Raw genomic sequence first — 22,500 nt, 5'->3', positions numbered from 1 at the left:
TCAGTCAATCCACATAAACAGCTAACTAATAATAACAATCATTATTTTTCTTCTATATTTAAAAAAACCGAGACTCAAAGAGGTTATAGAGTCAACAGTAGTGGCTTTTCCAACTTATAACCACTTTGCTAAATTTTTTCACTAATGTATAAATTATATAGTACCATTTGTAAAAGATAGTACAAATGTAACTTAAATATCATTTTATTATACACTCTTTTAAAAAGCTTTTTAGTTATACATGGACACAATATCTTTATTTTGTTTGTTTGTTTATTTATTTATTTATTTTTAAGAATTTTTTTTTAGTTGTATATAGACACAATGCCTTTATTTTATTTATTTATGTTTTTATGTGGTGCTGAGGATCAAATCCAGTGCCTCACACATGCTAGGCAAGCACTCTACCACTAAGCCACAACCCCAGCCTGGTTTATTCAATTTTTATGTGGTGCTGGATCAAACCCAATGCTTCACATGTGTGAGGCAAATGTTCTGCCACTGATCTATAATCCCAGCCTCTATTACACTCTTTTTTTGTAAAAAATAATATGGAGGAAAAATCTATGGTCATTAGAAAACCTGAGATGGGAGTGTCTTGAAAGAATAGGCTAATGTATATTTTCTAAACATGGTGTTAAAAATTAGACAATAGGGGCTGGGGATATAGCTCAGTTGGTAGAATGCTTGCTTGCCTCACATGCATAAGGCCCTGGGTTCAATCTCTAGCACCAAAAAAAAAAAAAAAAAAAAAAAGACAACTAATTACATTTCATGATTTTAATGTGATTCCTTTAATTCAACATTTCCCAAGATACAAAAATGGGTTTTTCAATTGTATTGTTTGTTTTTTCCTCTTTTATCATCACAAAATCCAGTTTTGCCTAGGATCTGAGAAAACAATTCTTACTCAACCAGTACAGGGGGCTGATAAGCTAGAGGTATCTAATAGGTCTAAAAATTAAAATATATAAGAATATATTTATGAGAAGATAGAAGAAAACTTTCAGGATCCCTATTTATTGGGAATTATTGAAAATTCTATGGAAAGGATATGCCCTGAAAGGCATTAAATGTGAGCAGAATTAAATTAGTACTATCCAAAGTAACATTTCCAATAAAAGCTTTCAATGTCAACTTCTATTTTAAACTAAAGGGAATTAATAAAATTACCATTAATAAAGTAAACTTTAAACTAGTGTTATGTGACTTTTTTTTTCAGTGCTGGGGATAGAACTCAGGCCCTTCACACACATGCTTGTTAAGCACTCTACCACTGAGTCACACCCTCAGCCCCTAAGTATCTTTCTAAAAATGTAAAAAACATCATTGCTGAATGGCATGGTAGCTGATACCATTAGTATGATTTTTAAGGACAGAAAACATTAAATTCATAACAAACAACTGACTTGAAACATGATAAAGAATTCACAAGTCTTTTAAAGTTCATTATAATAGGAACATATTCCATCATTTTTTAAAATAATAAATCAATTCAAGGGATATTTTCATGAAGGCAGCTGTTAGATAAATTCATCATATCTGTCACAGAAGCCTAAAGAATCACATAAAACCAAAAACCAAATCACAGGTTTAGGACAACAGGACACAAACCTTTCCAAAGATGGTATGCTTATTATTAAGTTCATCTGCTCGACCCAGTGTAAAGAAAAACTGGCTGCCATTATCATGAGGACCAGCATTTGCCATGGCAACCAGTCCTCTCCGATTAAAACGCAACCGTGAGTGAAATTCATCCTGAAGCATAAAAAAACAATTCAGTGAATGTTCTCAGTTACAAGATACTTCATTTCATATTCAATCATTATGCAGCTAACCAGCAAGGTCCCATATAATGTCTAATAAAAAATTGCGAAAGTTTTATTTAACTGATTTTCAAGTATAATCAAATCCAAAATTTACTATTCAGTACTCTTAAACTTGAATTCACTAGCCTGTGTCTTCTAAATATACTCAGCCATAAATATAGCTTATTTTGTGGAAAGTTGCATACATACTCATAGAGCAAAGAACTCATTCAAAGGGGAATAGATTTCTAAGATTCATTTCCTTATTTTCATAGTCAAAATCATCAAAACTTTTAAAACCTATTATTTCTCCAAGGAATTCAGCTTTGAACCATTGTGAAGTCTTCAACTATTGCTCCTCCTAAACTCTTTTAAATGTCAAGAAATAATCCTTTCTTCTTCTTCTTCTTCTTCTTCTTCTTCTTCTTCTTCTTCTTCTTCTTCTTCTTCTTCTTCTTCTTCTTCTTCTTCCTCCTCCTCCTCCTCCTCCTCCTCCTCCTTCTTCTTCTTCTTCTTCTTTTCTTCCTTTTTTTTTTTTTTGATTCAAAGAACCTACCAGGATAGTGCTAATGTGATTTGACACAATCCTAAGTTAAATATTCTCTTACCTGGTACTGAACTCATTTGCCAGTTTTCAAAATAGCAGGTAAAAGCCTTTCTAAAGTGGTTTTCTTGTTTTTATAGGACTACTTAACAGATTCCTTAGTCTCTGAGTTAACATAATTTGCATCCAGACCTGATACTGGAATCATATGTTATATAGCATGTTATGTAATCAATACTTGTCATAAAAGAAGTAATAAATAATTCTTAAGAGATCTGAACTCAATGCATCATAACTCTGAATAATGTGTTTAAAATGACCTAACTGAAAATAACAAAACAAAGATTTCAAGTTAGGAAAGAACTGTCAAAAAGAGCTATTCTGTTACACCAAATAATAGAATAAAGGAATGCTTCCTACAAGAATGTAGGCTCTAAAACCATGAGATTTCACTTTAGTTAAATATAAAATAGTCTTAACAATTACATCTGAGTTTTTTTTAATAACCATTCACATTTTCTAAGAGCATTATCTAGAAATTAAAGCAAAATTTTAACTATTTTTCTTAAGAATCATACATCAGACTATGATCCAGTAAAAGATGAAAGGAGACTCCAGATACTCTATCCCATTAGAACAAACACAAAGTTCTTTAAAAATTCCCCTATTTAAGAACTATTAATTTTTACTCACCCAAAGGAATTAATGTTGGTACCATCAGACTAATAACAAACACAATTTTTAGCTTTTTACTTAAACTCTCTACTGTTCCTTACTTTGTTTTCTTTTGCGATACTGGGAATCGATCCCAGCACCTCGCACATGCTAAGCAAGCACTCTACCAATGTGCTATTCCCCTGGCCTCTTAATTTCTTTAGTATGATATTCTTTTTCTTCTTAGATCTGTGTTGGAAATTAAGAAATTTCTCACTTACTCTTAACTAATATACCTTTTTTATAAAGCTTTCTTATGTTGCTTCTTCTATTCTCCTTGTGGTTTCCCATTGTGGCATGCATTCTGTGTTAGAGACTATTGTGTATAATTGAAAATAAATTTTGCTAAGTGAGACTGAACTGTATTCCCTCAAAAATTTTACACTGAAGCCCTAATCCCCAATATGACTACATTTGGGTCTGGTAGGAGGCAATAAAGGTTAGATGAGGTCATAAGGATGAGTCCCTAACCCAACAGGGTTCATGTCCTTACAAGAAGAGGAATAAGACACCAAAGTTCATTCTCTCTGCCCTATGTGAGACCTCAGAGTAGGAAAGCCAAATACAAACCAGGGAAAGACCTCACCAGGATCCAAATTGCCAGACATAATGATCTTGGACTTCCCAGCCCCCACAGAACCATCAGAAATAAACTTTTGTTGTTTAAGTCACGCAGTGTGTGGTATTTGGTTATAGCAGCCTAAGCAAACAACTCTAAGATTCCAAAGGATTTAAGTAAATTGTTTTAAAATAAAATAGCATATGCAATATTCTAAAAATGCTTTATATTTATAGAGATGCAAAGATCAGAAAAAGTCAGACATCAGAAAATATGCTATATGGTCTTTTTATGAATCACATTATTTTCACTACCATCTTTAGTTCTACCTGTACTCAATCTAACATAAAACGCTTGCAATAAGACAACTTAGAAAGAATATTTGGTAGGGTAAGTATTGCTCTTATCCTTGTATAATTCTAAATGACAGTTGGTTTTGTATACTAATGTGAAATGATTTTTCTTCTTGTGGAGCACAATCATTTTCAGTTAAACAATCCAAGCTGACTTGCAAAATAATAATGATAATAGTAATTCAGTCTTACTTTGAATGGGGCTCCATAGATAGACTCTCCGCCAGTCCCTGTGCCGGTAGGATCTCCCCCTTGGACTATAAAACCAGGTACAACTCTATGAAAAATGGTGTTGTCATAATAAGCTGAAAAAAAAGTTTTTAAATAAATTATCAATTTCTAAAATTAAGTGTTATCTATGGTTATCAGAATTAATATGTCACCAGAATCACAGATTTATTTTCAAGAATGTTAAATACATTTCCAAATCAAAACTGTTTTTTTCTCTACTTCTTATAAAGTATTTACTTTCAAAACAGCACATGCTTCAACAGAAACCTTGGGTAGTGGTTGTTTTGTTTTTATTTCCAAGATTCTCTCAATCTCTGGATTATTGTTTTCAGAATAAAAATCAGAGAAATAGAGCTCACGTGCAAACACGCTATTGTCCCAAGTCAACACATTTAAAAAGCAGGATATTTAAGACCCATATATATATTACAGCGGAGGGAAGGGGGAGACGAAAGAGGTCGTTGTTAACCTATGTCTTCAAATTTTAAATTATGCCATCCTATTCTTTTTCCTTACTTCCTATGAAGTCTTTCATGATGACAGCTTTTTCTTTTAAGGTTTTCTTTATAATTTTCCCAATCATATTCTTGTGGAATGCATAAAATTTTATAACATCATATATAAATGAGTATAAATTTTCTAGAATCTTTACACCATAATTTTGTGTTATATCATGGTTGGCATTTCCAATTTCCACAAATTTTTTATATCTACTATTTCTACTTCCCTATAACTTATTAATAATTGCTGTTGAACTATGAATTTAAAGTTGTTCCGGAAGCAAACCATGTGTTATATAGATTTTGCAGTTTTCAGTTTATTTTACTCTTATATTTATGCATCATATTCATAAGTTTTTTGAATAAAGAAGCTTTATTAGTTCATCACATATACTCATAATATCCTCCTGAATGCTATCTACTATTGAAAAAACAAAGTTAAATGAATCTCAAATACGAAACAGAGTTCCTATGTTTCCACTGTAATTCTACTATTTCTCATTACAGTTTTTATTTCTGGCTGTCCAATGGTTTTATGATATGTCTTGACTAATTTACATTTCCAGTCCAAATACATACAGGAATTTATATTTGCATTTTAATATCAGCTTTCTGTATTTTTTCTAATAGAATTGTGTTTTGTGTTTAATTTTGCATATTGTTGTCACTGATAACTTTTTTATATCTAAAGTTCATTTGTGATGAGTCTGCCCTATTTACTTTAGCCTCTCCAGTATTTTTTTAAACATATATTTTAGTTTAATTTAAAAAACTTTTATAACTTGTGGCATGTTAATGTACACATTTATATTTTTCACTTCTAAAGAATGAATAAGCTACTGTTAATGGAAGTAGAGGATAAAAATAACTGAAGGATATATCATGAAGAGACAAGGCAAAATATTGGCATAAATATTATGGGCATGAATTAATTTTATTCCTTCCTCGCACTTCAGATAACTAATGAAATTATAAAAGGTACTCATTATAATACATTTTTGACCTGACAATTTATTAAAAATTACACTCATCATAAATGTTCACCTAACTATACTACAAAGACCTAAAATCCAAGATTTAGTTTGTATAATAGTAGATCTTTTGTTTTTGGAAAGGCTGTGATCTTCCCTTTAACTATTTTACATTAAACAATGCTCTCTCTCTCTCTCTCTCTCTCTCTATATATATATATATATATATATGTAGTATATATATATATATGTAATATATATATGTAGTATATATATATATGTAGTATATATATGTAGTATATATATGTAGTATATATATGTATGTAGTGTATATATATATATGTAGTATATATATATATGTAGTATATATATATATGTGTAGTATATATATATATATATATATGTAGTATTGATTTGAGTGTTATAAGATCAAGGAATCAAAGACTTGAAAGAATCTAACTGGGGTTTTCTGAATTATATTTTTAAAACCTTGACTTTACTCATTTGTGAGTATCTTTTTCAAATCATTCTTCTCAGCCTTCTTGTTAGCCTTTCCAATAACAATTCAATCTTTTATCTGCTAAATTAGGAGAATTACTCTGATTATTTTTCTTACTATTTTTCTATTCTTTTTTCTTTCTTCTTGTATTCTTATAAATTGAGAATGATTTTTTTGGTTGCCATAATTGAGCTTAATCATCATCCAACTTACCAACCTCATTATTTTTCTTCATTGTTATTTTATATCCAGATATTTTCTGTTTCTTCCATTTACCTGGATATGATTTGCAATTTACCATTCATTCTTTCTAATGTTTTTGTAATTTAACTCTCCTCCTGTAAAATTTGAGCTTTTTATTCTTCAAAACTTCTTACCAGAAGCAAGTCTGACTTTTTTGTGTCTCATGTGCTTCTTAGCTTTGTTGACAGTTATTTGAGGCCTCTCTAACTAAACTACCTGTCTGACTCTATTTCCTTCCTGCCTGCCATAACAATTATTAATAATGGTTTTTGCAGACATCTTCTTTCTCTTCTCTCTCTCTTTGTCTTTTTTGTTTTAATTTTATTTCTTAAATCTTCTCCTGGTATTTATCTATTTGGAGAGTTCTCACTATCCCATAATACTAGATACTATGGATTCTCTTTTTACATCTTGTTTCTGGCCCAAAATGCTATTTTCTGATACTTTAAAACATATTTTCTCTAAAAATCATATATAACTTAGGAGGACTATGATTTGCCACCACTAAAGATATTCAAAACCATATGCAATGTATTCTAAAACCCAACAAGACATTCTAAAAAATGTTAGAAATGTTTGATAAGAAAATATTGTGAAGTAAAAAACACTCAAGTGAATGTAAATTTCTGTAACATTTTTAAAAGAAAAGTCATCACCTTATGATTCAAATCTCAAAAAAAAATAGACATTGATAATAACATTAGTGAATGCCAAGACTATGGAAAAACTGGAATTTTGAACAGATATTAAAAGCTAGGTACTAAAAAATGAAAAGAGAAAACACTCTTAAACAACAACAACAACAAAGGAAAACCAGTATGAGGATATTCATGAAAGTGTAAGGAAAGTGAAAGTGAGAAGGAAATATTCAGGAAATAAAGGTAATAGCTGAAACCAAATGGTTAATGCAATGAGAAATAAAATTAGAAAGCTAGAAAGCCAAACTGCCTGAGAATTCAAATATTAGAAGATTAAATAGAAGAAAAAGAAATTAAAGATGAAAGTCAGGAAGACCAGATAATAGGCAACTGCAGTTAGGAAGGTGAAAGTCAAGGCAATCTGGGGAAAACAAATTTGATAAATTTAGTCTTACATTAGTTTAGTTGTAGCTGACATTGGAAGGTTCCAGAAGAAAAGTCCACTAAGTAATTCCATACTGGTGCTAAGAAGGGAAGAAATGGCTGGAGTTCTAGTTGTAACAGCCATTTGCATGAAAGTAATAACAGAAGAGTGAAGACAATAGAACTAGAGACAATCTTAGGAAATATCTGTATTTAGAATATTAAAGAAAGAAAAAAATGATCAAAGTATTATTTGCTAAAATAAATTTTTGTTAAAACCATATAGGTTTATTTTGGAGAAAGCGTTATCTCCCCTCTCTATTTTCTGACACATAGCTCAAGACCATATCACTCATATCAACACGCACTACTCATTACCACTATCCAACACCAATCTTCAATGTTGTGAAAAATACTCTACAGTTTATTTTTAAATTAACTATGATTTCTCAAGAATTATAATTACCTTCCAAACAAAGCTGAATGAAATTTCTGCATGCTTTAGGTGCTTCTTTTGACCACAATTCTATATCAATATCTCCAGCTGTAGTTTTCAATAAAACCTGCGGAAAGAATATTATATCATTATATTAACATTTTGATGAGTTGAATCACTATTCAACTTGAAGCATTCACCAATGATTTTCTGATTTCAGAACATTAGAAACTGCTTGACTTTTGTTTTTATACTAAACAAAATTTCAAATATGCACTGTAAATTATTATACATTTAGATCTCTCAATATATCATTTTCAGAAATAGTTTAGGATTTAAGAAAAAATGATATATACCATTTTTTAATCACAGAAAAGAACTTAATTATTTAAAGATGATAATCAAACTTTTTATAATTGTTTCTCATCATCACTTCCAATAAAATTGGTGTATTAAGAAATTTAAATGCAGATTCATTAAATTATGACATTATAATTTTATAATTACTCATTTATAATTACACTGTCACTCTACTTTTTCATTTGCTACTCATAATTTATGGAATAATATTCTTAATCTAATTCTGATTCAGACTAAAATGATATGTTTTAAAAGTAAATAGAAGCCTTTGATAGCTTCCTTTCCACTTGCTCATGGCAGTGATTACTTCTTGGGAAACAACCAGAACCCCTACTGAGTATGCAGGAGGCAACAGTTTATACCTGACTTACTAATAACCACAAATAACAAAAAGAAGAAGAAGAGGAGGAGGAGGAAGAGGAGGAGGAATGTTAAACCCTAAGTTTGAACACCATGGCATCCATCTTTTCCGTTTTTTGCCCCAAGTACACCAAACTTGATCAGTGTTAAGATTGTGGCCACCACAATAATTTAGAAAGTTCTTACAAATAAAGTATATGCAGTGTGCACTATTTTAAAAATAACTGATTCTCAGAGAAAGTCGCTATCATTGATAGAAGCCATACTTCTTTTTTTCCCCTACAACTCCTACATTAGTTTTCACAAAAACATTTTTTTTTGGAAATGGAGGAAGCATACAAATCATTCAATTAAGTCCATGCCCCTGCCTTGTAGGGATGCCTAAGAGTTGCAAACTGCCCAAGTTAAGAAAGCTGAGTTATCAAAGCAAGAAGAGCATTTCGGGACTGGGGCTGTAGCTCAGTGGCACAGCACTTGCCTTGCATGTGTGAGGCACTCAATTTGATCCTCAGCATCACATGAAAATAAGTAAATACACATTTTGTATCCATTTACAATTTAAAAAATATTTTTTAAAAAAGAAAAGCATTTCAATCACCTCTTTCTATTCAGTACATTTTTTTTGCTACAACTACCCTTCAATTTCTATTTCAAAAGTTGAGATAATGCTGTCATGAATTTTTATAACATTGATGGATTCATTAAATCTTTCTGGGCTTCTACAAGCTACATAGTTCTGCTACAACTACTCTTCAGTGACCACGAGAATGGGAGAAATGAAAATATCTGCACTGAGGTCGATTTTTAAATAGTTTCCTTAACTGCTAAGGAAATATAAAAGAATTAGAAATGCAAACATGCACAATTTTCTTAATCCATTTAGTACCAAACAGGGAACATTTGTTAAAATGTCTCCCATGTCAGCTTCTATGCCAGACATTTTGGATACTTTATTCCATTAAATTCTAACCTACAAGGTAGGTATTATTAATCCCATGTTACTGATGAACAAACCAGAAACTCAGAATATCTTTATCCAAGATTTCACAGTGAATGATTTAAGCCAAAGGTTCAGACTATAAAGAATATAGAATTTAAGCCAAAAGTTTTCAGACTGTAAAGAATATAAAGAATAAAGTTTTCCCTATATCATCATACTGCCTCCAAAAAGTTCTCCATATTTTCTATACTATTCTATACTATTCTGGAAAAAAAAAAAAAAAGAGTCCTTCAAGTTCTAGAACCCTGCCATATATCTCAAAAGAAATCCCTGAGATTGCCCTGGTCACAACTGATTTGAGTAGAGAAAAATGCTTAAGTCAAAAGCAATTATATATTGGCTGAATATATGGAAAGTAAGACCTTCTAGCATAGCTTGGCATGAAACAGTGCACAAGAGATATTCTATAATGGATAGAGACAAACCAACCCAACTTGATTCTCACTTCCCTGGGAAATAAACATTAGGCTATAAATAGGAAGACTGAAAAACTCCTTCTACTGAGAACGGATCTGGAACAAAACTATGCAGTGTCTTCTGATTTTTCCATGAAGCTTGATGTACATCCAAATCTTTAAAGTATTGTATACCTAAAAAGACAATATCCTATCCTATTTCATTATCCCCTTATATAGCTAAAATGAGGCACTATTGGTAAAGAAAATGTTAACACGTTTTCTTTACTTTGTAAAGCAATGCTCTCCAAATTTTTTGAAAGTGTGCAAACTAATTAGCAAAAAATTTAAAAAGTCCTGGCACAGTGGTACTACAATCCCAGTTACTGCAATCCTGAGGCAGGAGGATCACAAACTCAGGCCAGGCTGGGCAATTAGCAAAAACCAGCCTCAAAAATAAGTAAATAAATAAAAAGTACTGGGAATGTAACCCAGAGGTATAATACCCTTGGGTTCAATCCCTAGTTCTGTGAAGGAAAGAAGGAGAAGAAGAGAGAAAGGAAGGGAAGGAGGGAGGGAGGGAATGGGGGAAGAGAAAGAAAAGTGAGGGTGGAGAATAAGTAAAGGCTTAGAGCTCATTTCTAAAACTTAAATATATGTAGTACTATATTGCTGTAACATATATATCAAATAAAATAAGATTTTATAAGATTAAATAAACAGTATTTTAAAATAATTCTTATTTACTATTAATGGTATAATGAATCTGTTTATTAAGATATAATCCACATATCAAACATTTCACCCTTTTACAGTAAAAAATTCAGTGGTTTTTAGTATAGTCACAGTGTTGAGCAATCATTGCCATTAATTCCATAACGTTTTATCACCCTAAAAAGAAACCTTGTATCCATTATCAATCAGTACCCATTTCCCTATGGCAACAATAATCTACTTTCTATCTGCATGTATCTGCCAAATGGACATTGCATATAAATGGAATCACTGAATATGTGTCCTTTTGTTCTGGCTTCTTTCATTTGGTATAATGTTGCTTTCAAATTATTCAAAAGGTCTATCTTCTTTTTTCCCACACTTAGTTTTCAAATGTCTTGAAAACTCAATCAAGAATATGAAAAGTGCAAGAAATAAAATCAAGAATTAATAAAAGGGATGGACTCAAACTAAAAAGATTGTTTTTCAGCAAAACAATGAGTTGAAGAGAGAGCTTACATTTTGGGAGCAAATTTTTGCCACATGCACATCAGATAGAGCACTAATCCCCAGGATATATGAAGAACTCAAAAAACTTAACACCAAAAAACAACAACAACAACAACAACAACAACAAACAAACCAATCAACAAATGGGCTAAGGAACTGAATAGGCACTTCTCAGAAGAAGATACACAATCAACAAATACAGGAGAAAATGTTCAACATCACTACCAATTAGAGAAATGCAAATCAAAACTAAGATTTCATCTCACTCCAATCAGAATGGCAGCTATGAAAGATACAAACAACAATAAGTTTTGGCGAGGATGTGGGGAAAATGGCACACTCTTACATTGCTGGTGGGATTGCAAAATGGTGCAGCCAATCTGGAATGCAGTATAGAGATTCCCTGGAAAACTGGGAATGGAACCACCTTTTGACCCAGCTATCCCACTCCTCGGTTTACACCCCAAAGGACTTAAAATCAGCATATTACAGGAACACAACCACATCAATGTTTATTGCTGCACAATTCACAATAGCTAAACAACTGTGGAACCAACCTAGATGCCCTTCAGTAGATGAATGAATAAAAAAAATGTGGTATATATACACAATGGAATATTATTCAGCATTAAAAGAATAAAATCATGGCATTTGCAAAATGGATGGAGCTGGAAAATATAATCCTAAGTGAAATTCGCCAATCCAAAAAACCAAATGCCAAATGATTTCTCTGATTTAAGAATGCTGATTCATAATATGCTGAGGGGGGGATTAAATGAACTCTAGATAGGACAAAGGGGAAAAGAGGAGGGAGCTGAAAGGAGGGAGAATAGGGGTAGGAAAGATGGTGGATGCAATGGTCATCATTACACTAAGTACATATATAAAGACACAAAGGATATGATTCTATTTTGTGTACAACCAGAGATATGAAAAATTGTGCTGTATATGTATGAAAAAATCTCATTGTGTATAATTTATATAAAATGATTAATGAATAATATTATATTCTTTTTTATTATTAACTCTTTGAATTATAATACATATTTATACTCATAGCATATCTCAATTTAAATACTATTTTCATCAGAAATATTAGACCAGTAGACTTCATAAAAAACATATTTATAATTTTGTTGCAAAATTGAACATTATTAAATAATTGAGTCATAAAAAATAAAGAATATAAAAAGGTCAGATATGATAGTACACACCTATAATCCCAGCAACTCAGAAGGCTTAGGTAGAAGTTTCACAAGTTGGAGGCCAGCCTCAGCAACTTAATGAGACCCTTAGCAGTTCAGGGAGACTATCTCAAAATAAAAAGGACTAGTGATGTGACTCAGTGGTGAAGCACCCCTGGGTTTAATCCTCCACAAAAAGAGAGAGATTGTGCAATGGTTTCTATACTTATAGTGATAAGTATTTCAAACAAATATATATATTTTTAAAGTTTACCATGAACATTAATAAACAAAAATTCATATTTCAAATAATCTTGATAATAAATTCATAATTCTAAATTTTTCACAGACTTCCCATTCTGAGGCATCAATTCTACCATTTTCTTATTATTTGATTATATTTATACTAATATTATCTTCAATATGAAATTTGTGAGGTTTCTAAATCCAGTTAGCCAGTCATTAAACCACATCATGATAGAAAAAAAGTGACTGAACAAGTAATTGAACTTACATGATTTTTAAATATATATAAACTCTTACACTTAAACAAATAAAAGAGAAGATAAATACAAATAGATGTAGATTTTTCTCCCAACTCCTAAGAATGAATGGCTTTTCACATTTTAGGATGTTTGTACGTACAATCACTGCTATAAAAAAAAACAAACCAATGCACATCATCCCTCCCACCACAGGCTGCCCAACATCAAAGATGACACTTCCACTTACTATCTTTCTTAGCTTGGGCAAGGTATCTAACATGTGTATGATTCAATTCTCCATCTATAAACAGGGATAATATCTTCATAGGTTTGCTGCAGGACAAAATGAACTACTATAAAGACTGCTTAGAGTAGTGCTTCACAAATAAGTGCTCAAAAAATGAGAGCCATAATCATAATGAAAACAAGTAATAATAAATGTTGGTGAGGATGTGGGAAGAAAGGTACTCTTATACATTGCTGGTGGGAGTGCAAATTTGTACAACCACTATGGAAAACTGGAATGGAACTACCATTTGATCCAGTTATCCCACTTCTCCATCTATACCCAAAGGACTTAAAATCAGCATGCTACAGTGATGCGGCCATATCAATGTTTACAGCAGCTCAATTCACAATAGCCAAGCTATGGAACCAACCTAAGTATCCTTCAACAGATGAATGAATAAAGAAAATGTGATATAAATACACAATGGAAAATTACTCAGCCATAAATAAGAATGGAATTATGGCATTTGCCAGTAAATGGATGGAACTGGAAAATATCATGCTAAGTGAAATAAGCCATTTCCAAAAAGCAAAGGCTGAATGTTCTCTCTGATATGGATGCTAACCCACAACAAGGGAGGGTGGGAGGGGAAGAATAGAAGTTCATTGGATTAGAAAAGGAGCATGAAGGGAAGAGAGGAGGACGGGGATAGGAAGGACAGTAGAAAAATAGGACATAACTTTCCCATCCTTGATTTGAATACATGACCAGGGTAACTCCACATCGTATACAATCACAAGAATAGGATCCTAATTAGAATAAGTTATACGCCAGGGAAGTATAATATGCCACAATGCATTCTGCAGTCATGTATATCTAAAAAGAACAAATAAAATTTAAAATGATAGCCATTATTATTCTAATTATTATTCATAGATAAATATACATATTTTTTGCTCTAGGCAATTTATTCCTAGCAGTAAGAATGCACATATGGTTGGGCTACCCTGACTACCTGATTTCTTAATTGTTTCATTTGACAAAGCTACTGAATTAATAAAGAAGGCATGACTCCTTCCTCCTTTGGCCATGACTACTTTGTCAGACCTCAGTGGTTCTTTTTCTTAAAGGACCCAAATAAGATGTTGGCAATTTAGATTATGTGATCATAATATGGAGAAATTTCAACCTCAATAGATTACCTTATACTTATGAAAATTTCTATCAAGTGCTACATTTCTGGGCCTTACCTTTAGGAGCTAAGTTTAGAGCACAACACAGCAAAATAAGACACTTATGGACAACATCCAGGGGTCAATGACTGCCATCGTGTATCAATTATTTTCTAAGTTGATACCATGATCTTTGAAGGGAGGAATTTTGTCCCATTCATTCTAAATATCTCTGTACACTTTCAATGCCTAATGTACCATTAGACAGTAAGGGCATTAAACATTCATTGACACACTTGTAATGCATGCTACAGTGCATTCTTTCTTGGCCCATGCTCTCTGCAGTACAGAACTTTAAATTTTCAATCTCCTCAATTCTTGTGCTAGAAAAAGTCCCAAATGGATTTTGGAAAAAACTTGGATGAGGCATGCCTTATGTTCTCTTTCAGCCCATTTCTCTTCAGAAGACAGGCTGTATTAATCACAACTTGTAATTATACCTTTATTTACATAATTATTTGTTCAACATATATTTCACTCAACTGAGTGCATAACAGGTACGAAGCAGTTCCCCCCCTCCCCAGAGCATCTCTAAAACCTAATATAAAGCCTGACATGTGTTGGATGCTCAATAAACATTTATAATGTATCCTTGTCAAAGCTTTTCATCTGTATGACCATGTTAAACTATCCTGGTAGAATAAAGCAACTAAATCTGCCTTCAGTGAGCAACAGTATAACTTCAAACTCCTCAATGCTTAGTATATTTCAGAAGTTAGAGAAATGTAATATTAATTCACCCATCCACTCATTCATTCTTTCAGTAAATATTTGAACTCCTTCTACTATGTGTCAAGCACTATTCTAGATTCTTGTCTCTGCACCTACAGTGTTTGCATTCTACACGGTAAAGGTAGACAGGATACAATAAACAAATAATAAATACTGTAGGAAAAAAAACATAAAGAAGTTAAGACAGCCAGGGATAATGGGATGCAGGGCCTGATTAAGGTTTGCAATTTCACAGAAAATAGATAAGTAAGGCCTTCTTGCTAAGGTTGACATGGGAGCAGTAAAACAGCACACGGGAAAGAGGAATAGCAACTGTGAAGGCCCTGCCTGGTGAGACAGGCAATCTAGTCTCTACCAGTGTTTACCATTTGGTGTTAACACAGCCCCCCAAGAAACATTTAGAAATAGAAGGAGGTAGGTGTTTTTGAGTTTTCACACTGATGTGAAGTGGGGTGGGGTGTGAATGGAGATTAGGATGGGGATGCTCACCTATAATGCCCAGGAAAAGTTCAAACAGCAAAGAAGTGTTTGCCCCAGATACCCACTAATTGTTTTTGGTGGGGGCACTGGGAATTACAGCATTTTTGTTTTTGACTTTCAAATTGCCCTGATTACATTACCAAATTTTAATGAATAAAAGATTGTATAAGTGATTTGTGATAAAATTACCAACAGAATTGCATTTTATATAAATGTAGTTTTATCTCAATTCAACTTTACACATTTGTGTGTGTGTGTGTGTGTGTGTGTGTGTTTTACTGGAGATTGAACCCAGGGTCTTGTGCATGATAAATAAACCTTCTATTACGGACAGTCCCCAATCCCTCAGCCACATACTTCCAATCCCACTATATTTGCCATTTTGCTGGTTTATCACATTTAATATGTGATATGGACTAGGTCTCTGTTCAAGAACTCAGGTGACACATTCCACAATTGTCTCCTTTGCATCAAAAGGTACATGAACACCCTGGATGGGAAGTGACATGCCTTGGACATCAAATCTATCAGAAAATCCTCTCCCTTGGGGCTGGGGATGTGGCTCAAGCGGTAGCGCGCTAGCCTGGCATGTGTAGGGCGCTGGGTTCGATACTCAGCCCCACATAAAAATCGAAAACTAAAAACTAAGTATTAAAAAAAGAAAAAGAAAATCCTCTCCCATTCTAATGTGGTAACATTCTCCATTTTCTCTGATAACTGCTTTAAGACCAGCTCAATAGATGTCTGCTGCATGGTTCTTTCCCCCAACATTCCCAGTTGCTTACTCCTAAATCACTGCCATAGCGACAAAAATCTTCTTTCCAAAAGCTCATTTATCAGACATGCCAAAGGTTCTTGTTCACCTGCCTGCCTCTCAAAGTAAACCATAGCTATCCTATGTTAACAGCGAGGATAGTGCCTGGTCCCTAGCAAGTGCTCAATAAATAAGTACAGAGAGAATGGAGAATGATCGCTCTCCAAGTTAAACTAATAATATATCAAACTCAAAATTGCACAAAATTGCACTTTAAAAACCCGGAGACGCTAGAAGACGGCTGCAAGAGTTGGGACAAAGCAGGAAACCGGTCCAGAAAGCAGACAGAGACATCTCCACTTCAGGACGTTTTTCAAGTCTATGCTGAAAAGTGCCAACTTTGGTGTTTTAGATGCAACACTGTCCCTAGGCAGGGAAAGGAACTAGGTTTCTGTGGTCTTTTTTCAACCCTAAGATCCCTGAACCCCTCTATCGGGCAGATCTCATTTGAGGAGCCCAGGAACCATAGGTGAGGTTCTCACCTTCCCGTTCGTGGGAGGCTCCTGGATGTAGATGTTGCTCATCCTGCTCAGTGCTCAGGAATCCGCTCCTTAGTGAGGACGCCAGAGGCCAGCCAGTCACTAAATCCAGACGCCTATCAGAACACAATTCCTTAAGTTATGTTGTCAGGAAAAGTTCCACTCGGTCACTGTCACCCAAGACAGCGACACCAAATACTATCCTGCCTCAAAACTAGCCCCTCACGGACGCCGCCATGTTGCTCTTGGACCCGAGCACCGCTAACCATGAGAAGGGGGACTCCCGTGTTCTCCAGAAAACAAAAAATGATTACAAAGCTGTTATATACTAATATAATATTCGACTTTATTATTTATAACGAAATAAAAAGAAATAATATGTAAATCCTATCGGTGTTCACTTCACTAGGGCGCAGGTAACACATAGTTCCCGAAGCTGGCAGTAATGGTTCAGACCATGTATGTTCTGCAATATTAGTCGCCCGGAAACAGCATCCGTGGCTACTTGGTTCCGCCAGCCCCAGAGGCTTATAAGGCTTTTCCCCACCGTCGGAAAGGTGCCGAGGCACGGGTACAAGAGGTCGCTTTGTGTGTTGTCTTCACAGCCGGCGGGAAGCAAACGCGTTCTCGAAAGCTAAGGGCTTCAACGACCCCTCTTATGAGCATCATGGCAGTCCCAGGTGAAGACCAACAGAGGGGCCCCGGTGTCCGGGAGAGGAAGGGAACCCGTGGGGTGAAGTAGGATAGGGTACGGTGGGGTAGGGAGCAGAGCCCATGGGGATTTAGGCGGAGGCCTAACCTGATTTGGTTGTCCTACACGAAGAAGTTTACAAATCTAAAGGTAAAAAAAAAAACCACACAACAAAAACGTATTGTCGTCGCCCCTAGCCAAGCCCCGACTGCACAGGATTATAGGGAAAGTGTATTGTGGAAGGGAGAGAAGTGAGGAATGGTAGGCCAAAGGGGACCGGCGGCCGAGGAGAAATGACTTTCACTTTGGTATGCCTTAAAAATAAAATTTGAAGTGGGAATACTTGGTGGACCCAGGTAGCCAGAGACATTTGGACTGGAAGACACGGAGACGAAATGCAAGTGTACTTCTAGCTCTTCCTGTTGTGTGTAGTCGCTGTGTGGCAGTAGACCAGTTGCTTTTCCCTTTGTGGCCTCAGTTTAAGAAGGAACTTTGTTAAAGGATAACTAGTAGTGTACCTTCTAGCTCTTAATTTCTGTGTCCAGAGAGTACGTCCTTCCTAAAAGTGACAAACCCTGCAGACTAAGTATCCCAGAGATGTCCTGCTCGTGACTCCCAGCATTTAGAAGTTCTAGTAGGGGAACTTAAATCTGCAGAACCCTGGTTGCAGAATATTTGGTAAATAGACCCCTTCCCCCTACTTGGAGATTAACAACGCACTTTAGTATAACAAAGATTCTGAAAAGTATTGCTTTAGAGCCCCAACTTTACTTTATCCCTACCCCCTTCCCAGGATTTTTAGAGCAGGTTTTTTTGTTCTGTGGAAGCTTTTTCTGAAGATTATTTGAAGAAAGCGGTTATAGGAACACTACTTTTCTACCTTCCGCAGTTTGGGGAGGAGCATCTCTGGATCTATGAGAGGAAATGTACACTCTTTATTAACTGCCTACTATATGCTGGGCACTATCCTAGGTATGCTTTTGGAATACAGTTGTGAACAAGATAGACACTGTTGCTTTTCACACAGAAATTACAATTTAGCAGTGAAGAGAAATTTACACAAAGTGGGACTAGTACTATGTCAAGGAAAATACAAGGCCTTGGGGAGCACTTAGGGGACTCTTAACAGGGTACAACAGAGGCCAGAAGGACATTCCAGTGAATGTAGCATTTGGGATTAGACCTAAAGAATTATGGGAAGGGTAGAGTTCTGGGAAGGGAGATTGCAGTCAGAGGCACTAGATATGTAAAGGAAGAGGTGATAGGTGAAGAGGACATGAAAGATTTGCTACAGATGTCACTCAGCAAACAAATGAAGACAAGTGAGAAATTAACTAAAAAGAGATGACAAAAATAGCTAATATTTACTAAGGATTTACTATGCTATCATATGTGTCAGATACTATGGAAAATATTGTATTTTATCTCCTTTAACTTTCACAGCCACACTATGGGATAAGCATTGATGTTCTCATTTTACACATAAGAAAACAGGAACAGAGAAATCAAGTAACTTGCCTCTATTATGAGAAAGTTCATAACTGACCAATCAATCTGGCTCCTAGACCATGTGCATTAATTCATTTTGCCACACTATATTATTGATTTACAAGGTAGTTTCTGGCTCTTGAAGGACTTTGCAAATAGTGACAAGGAGTTTGGATGCCATCTTAGAAATCATAGGAAGTCATTCAAGAGTTTTTAAGCAAACTCATATTTTGAAAAATCATTCTGTCTATAGGGTAGATTGGAGGGGAGTTAGCCTGGAGGTACAGTCACTAGTTAGGAGTAATTCTGATTAAGTCATGATAATGCCTGCTAAGATATGGTCTCATTAAAAAAGGACAGAAACAAATAGGTTGGAGACATATTTTTGGTGGCTGAATTACTAGCAGTTGGTGATTGATTTGACATGGGTGTCATCATACAAAATACATGTGTGAAGATGTGAATTTGGTGTCAATATACCTCATATACAATCAGAGACATGATAAGTTGTGGTATAATGGTGTATTAAGAATTGCAATGCAATAATAATAATAATAATAAAAGAAAAAGAGGAAATGCAGTTTATCTGGGTTTCACTGTTAGGTAGTTGGGTGGGGCTTGTTACTGATAAGACAAGGAGCAGAGTGTAGGTGGATGATGATGACTTCTGTTCCAAGCTTGTGTTGAGGTTAGTCTGACATAAGAATAGATATATCTAGTAGACATTATGAGATATAGTATTTAGATTAGGAAAAAAAAATAAAAACCAAAGAAAATGATCTGTCAGCCACATGCACTTAGGAAAGATTAAAGCTGAAAGAATGTATAACTGATCTGGTGGAATGTGTACAGTGTGAAAGGAAGATCTGTGACTGAAGCCTGGGGAATGTCACAATCTAAGTGACCAGTTTGAAAAAAAAAAAGAGAGAGAGACAAACCTGCACAGTAGATTTCTGGGTATCCTGATAGACCAAATTAGCTCTGGTGAGTTTAGCTTCTCATGGTTGCATCCAAATTGGACTGTTGTCATTGTTCATTACATTACTTGAGCAAGCTTTTAAAAAATACCTGTGTGGTATGGGTACTCTGAGGGACACAATGTCATAGTCTGTGCCCTTGCAAAACTTTAGTCATTGTGCTACTTAAGGAAGAAGACAAAGTGATTTTCCAAAGCCCCATTTAACTCCAGTAAACTTAGACCAGTGTTATAGATATGTTAATCTTCTTTCAATTCAAAATAATGCTTCAAGGTATAATAATAAATTGTGCCATTAAGCTAGATGGCAGGACATAGATAAACTATTTAAACTCAGCAGAAAGTGAGATAATAGGCATGGCAGGTGCTATAAAAGTACAATGCAAGTGCCATTAGAAAATATAGATACAGAGAAAGTTAAGATAATTTCTTGGATGATTGATCCAGACAATATATAAAAGAAAAATAGAGCTCTATTGAAACCTTTTAAGGTAATCATCAAGGAGGACAAGTATTATGTTATGCTCTATTATTTTAGGTATAATAGATTCAGCTCAGCATCTCTTGGAGTGGTTCTGCTAGTGATTATTATAAGGTATGACTATAAAGTAATGAGGCTACTTTCCACAAACCACACAGGAAAACCAGCTTTGTCTTTTTATGGTCACATGCTTCTGCTGTTTTTCCTTAGCATTGTGTGTTAGCTTAAACCATTATGTAAGTTACACAATGAAATATTGTAGACTCTTAGAAAAATCTTGGATGCTTAGTTGTTTTTAGAGAAATGACATTTGAACATAGGTTTCATTGAAGTTTACTTTCTTTGGAAAATTGCTTTTCCCATTCACAGTTGTTGAAATTAACTCAGTTGTTGAAATAATGTCAGTGATTCACCATTCTCCATGAATAATTGACATGGCATAAGTAGCAATATATGTTACTGATATAGTCAGCACAAAAACTCAATTTTGGGGAAGATAGGTCTATTTTTGTTGTTGATGTTGTTGTTGTTGTTTTTCCTTTCCTTTAGTGAAGTCTGTAGCCAAGGTAGGGAATTATTAATGGCTAAGTCAACAATTCATTCAGCCTGGCATATCAAAATGAATAAGATTTTTAAACATATTACTATAGCACCTTAGTAAAAGAATGTCTAAGTTACAATATATCCAATTTCTTTTCACTCTTAAACTATATAGGTAATTACTTTTCTTTCTTGTTCATGCTGCAAATTGCTATTGAAATAATTTTGCTAAATCATATACCTAATCCTGTCATTTCTGGGAGGCAGTAAATTAATTTTAAACTTCTACCTGTGAATTTTGTGATTCTCTTCAAACCACTTAACCTTCTTGAAACTCAGTTTCCTTGTCTGCATAATGACAAGTTGATGCCTTAGATTTAAGCTTCTAAAGCATTGTAATATCAAAATTCTCTCTCTCTCTCTCTGCAAGAATGAAGTACGTACTCCTGAGCATAAAATGCTCATCATCTCTAGCAAACAGAGAAATGCAAACCAAATCGCTTTTTTTACCCTTTCCTTCCACCACTCTTCTCATGCATTCTGCAGTGTTGCAAAAATCTGACTTGGCCAGATTCTCTGGCCTCTTAGATGTTTTCCTGCCTACCTGCCTTTGTTATTATTGCCCATTTCCACTTTTATTATCCATGCCTACTTTTACTACTTATACCTTTTATTATCCATTCCATGTTTTTCAGCTGAGGTTCTTGCCTGCTGCGTCTTCATGCTTATTAGCAGAAAAAATAATGTCTTTTTTGACACCTGGCACATTCTGTCATGTATAACAATAAGGGTTTATTATCCTAAATAACTTGGTGTTATGGTTTAGATCTAGAATGAACCCCCTAAGGTTCATGTTTTTGAAGACTTTTGGGCTTTGGGGAAGTGATTGGATCATGAGAGTTCCCAAACTCATCAGTGGATTTGATGGCATTGGGAGTTGATGAAAACTATAGACAGTTGGAAGAGTAGGCCCTTGGGATGTGCAAGTACTTGGTAACTATATCTTGTCCCCAGCCCTCTCTCTCACTATTATAAGTATAGCAATACCTTATAATAATCACTATCAGAACCACCTCAAGAAAGGCCAAGCTCAATCTATTATGCCTCTCTCTCTTTCTCGTTCCCTCTCTCTCTCTCTCTCTCTCTCCCTCTTTCTCCCCTCTCTCTCCCTTGCTCTCTAGCTCTCAGTCTCCTTCCCAACTGTCGTAAAGTGAGCAGCTTTCCTCTACCCTCCCCTTTTGCTATGATGTTCTGCTTCATGTCAGGCCCAAAGCAATGGACTTAACAAAACATGACCTACTCCTCTGAAACCATGAGAAAAATGAAACTTTTTCCCTTTAAGTTGTTTTTTTTTTTTTCAGGCATTTTGTTCTTGTTATGAAAAATAACTAACACACCTGATATCATAGCTTCCTTGAATGAGGGACTTTA

General features: G+C 34.5%; 2 protein-coding genes across 3 annotated transcripts in view; one reads left to right on the top strand and one right to left on the bottom strand.

The window, feature by feature from the left end:
• Positions 1 to 17,157, bottom strand: part of Cwc27 (CWC27 spliceosome associated cyclophilin) — a 245,486-nt gene extending 228,329 nt beyond the window's left edge. The window contains exons 1-4 of one of the 2 annotated variants that reach the window (XM_046456180.2): positions 16,897 to 17,157; positions 7,950 to 8,046; positions 4,171 to 4,283; positions 1,615 to 1,758 (exon numbers count right to left, since the gene is read on the bottom strand). In XM_046456180.2, the coding sequence (XP_046312136.1) occupies positions 1,615 to 1,758; positions 4,171 to 4,283; positions 7,950 to 8,046; positions 16,897 to 16,938 (396 nt within the window). In that variant the 5' untranslated portion in view covers positions 16,939 to 17,157. The remainder of the gene's footprint in view (positions 1 to 1,614; positions 1,759 to 4,170; positions 4,284 to 7,949; positions 8,047 to 16,896) is intronic. The other variant, XM_046456179.2, reaches the window with a different exon arrangement.
• A 233-nt stretch (positions 17,158 to 17,390) lies between these two features.
• Srek1ip1 (SREK1 interacting protein 1) overlaps positions 17,391 to 22,500 on the top strand; it is a 38,181-nt gene continuing 33,071 nt past the window's right edge. The window contains exon 1 of the mRNA XM_046456183.2: positions 17,391 to 17,573. Within this exon, the coding sequence (XP_046312139.2) occupies positions 17,552 to 17,573 (22 nt within the window). The 5' untranslated portion in view covers positions 17,391 to 17,551. The remainder of the gene's footprint in view (positions 17,574 to 22,500) is intronic.

The sequence above is a fragment of the Marmota monax genome, unplaced genomic scaffold, assembly GCF_021218885.2.
Source record: "Marmota monax isolate L192 unplaced genomic scaffold, Marmota_monax_Labrador192_F-V1.1 WCK01_AAM20220418_F8-fsc00130, whole genome shotgun sequence".
Classification (NCBI taxonomy): Eukaryota; Metazoa; Chordata; class Mammalia; order Rodentia; family Sciuridae; genus Marmota; species Marmota monax.
This window is presented reverse-complemented; position numbering and strand designations above follow the sequence as displayed.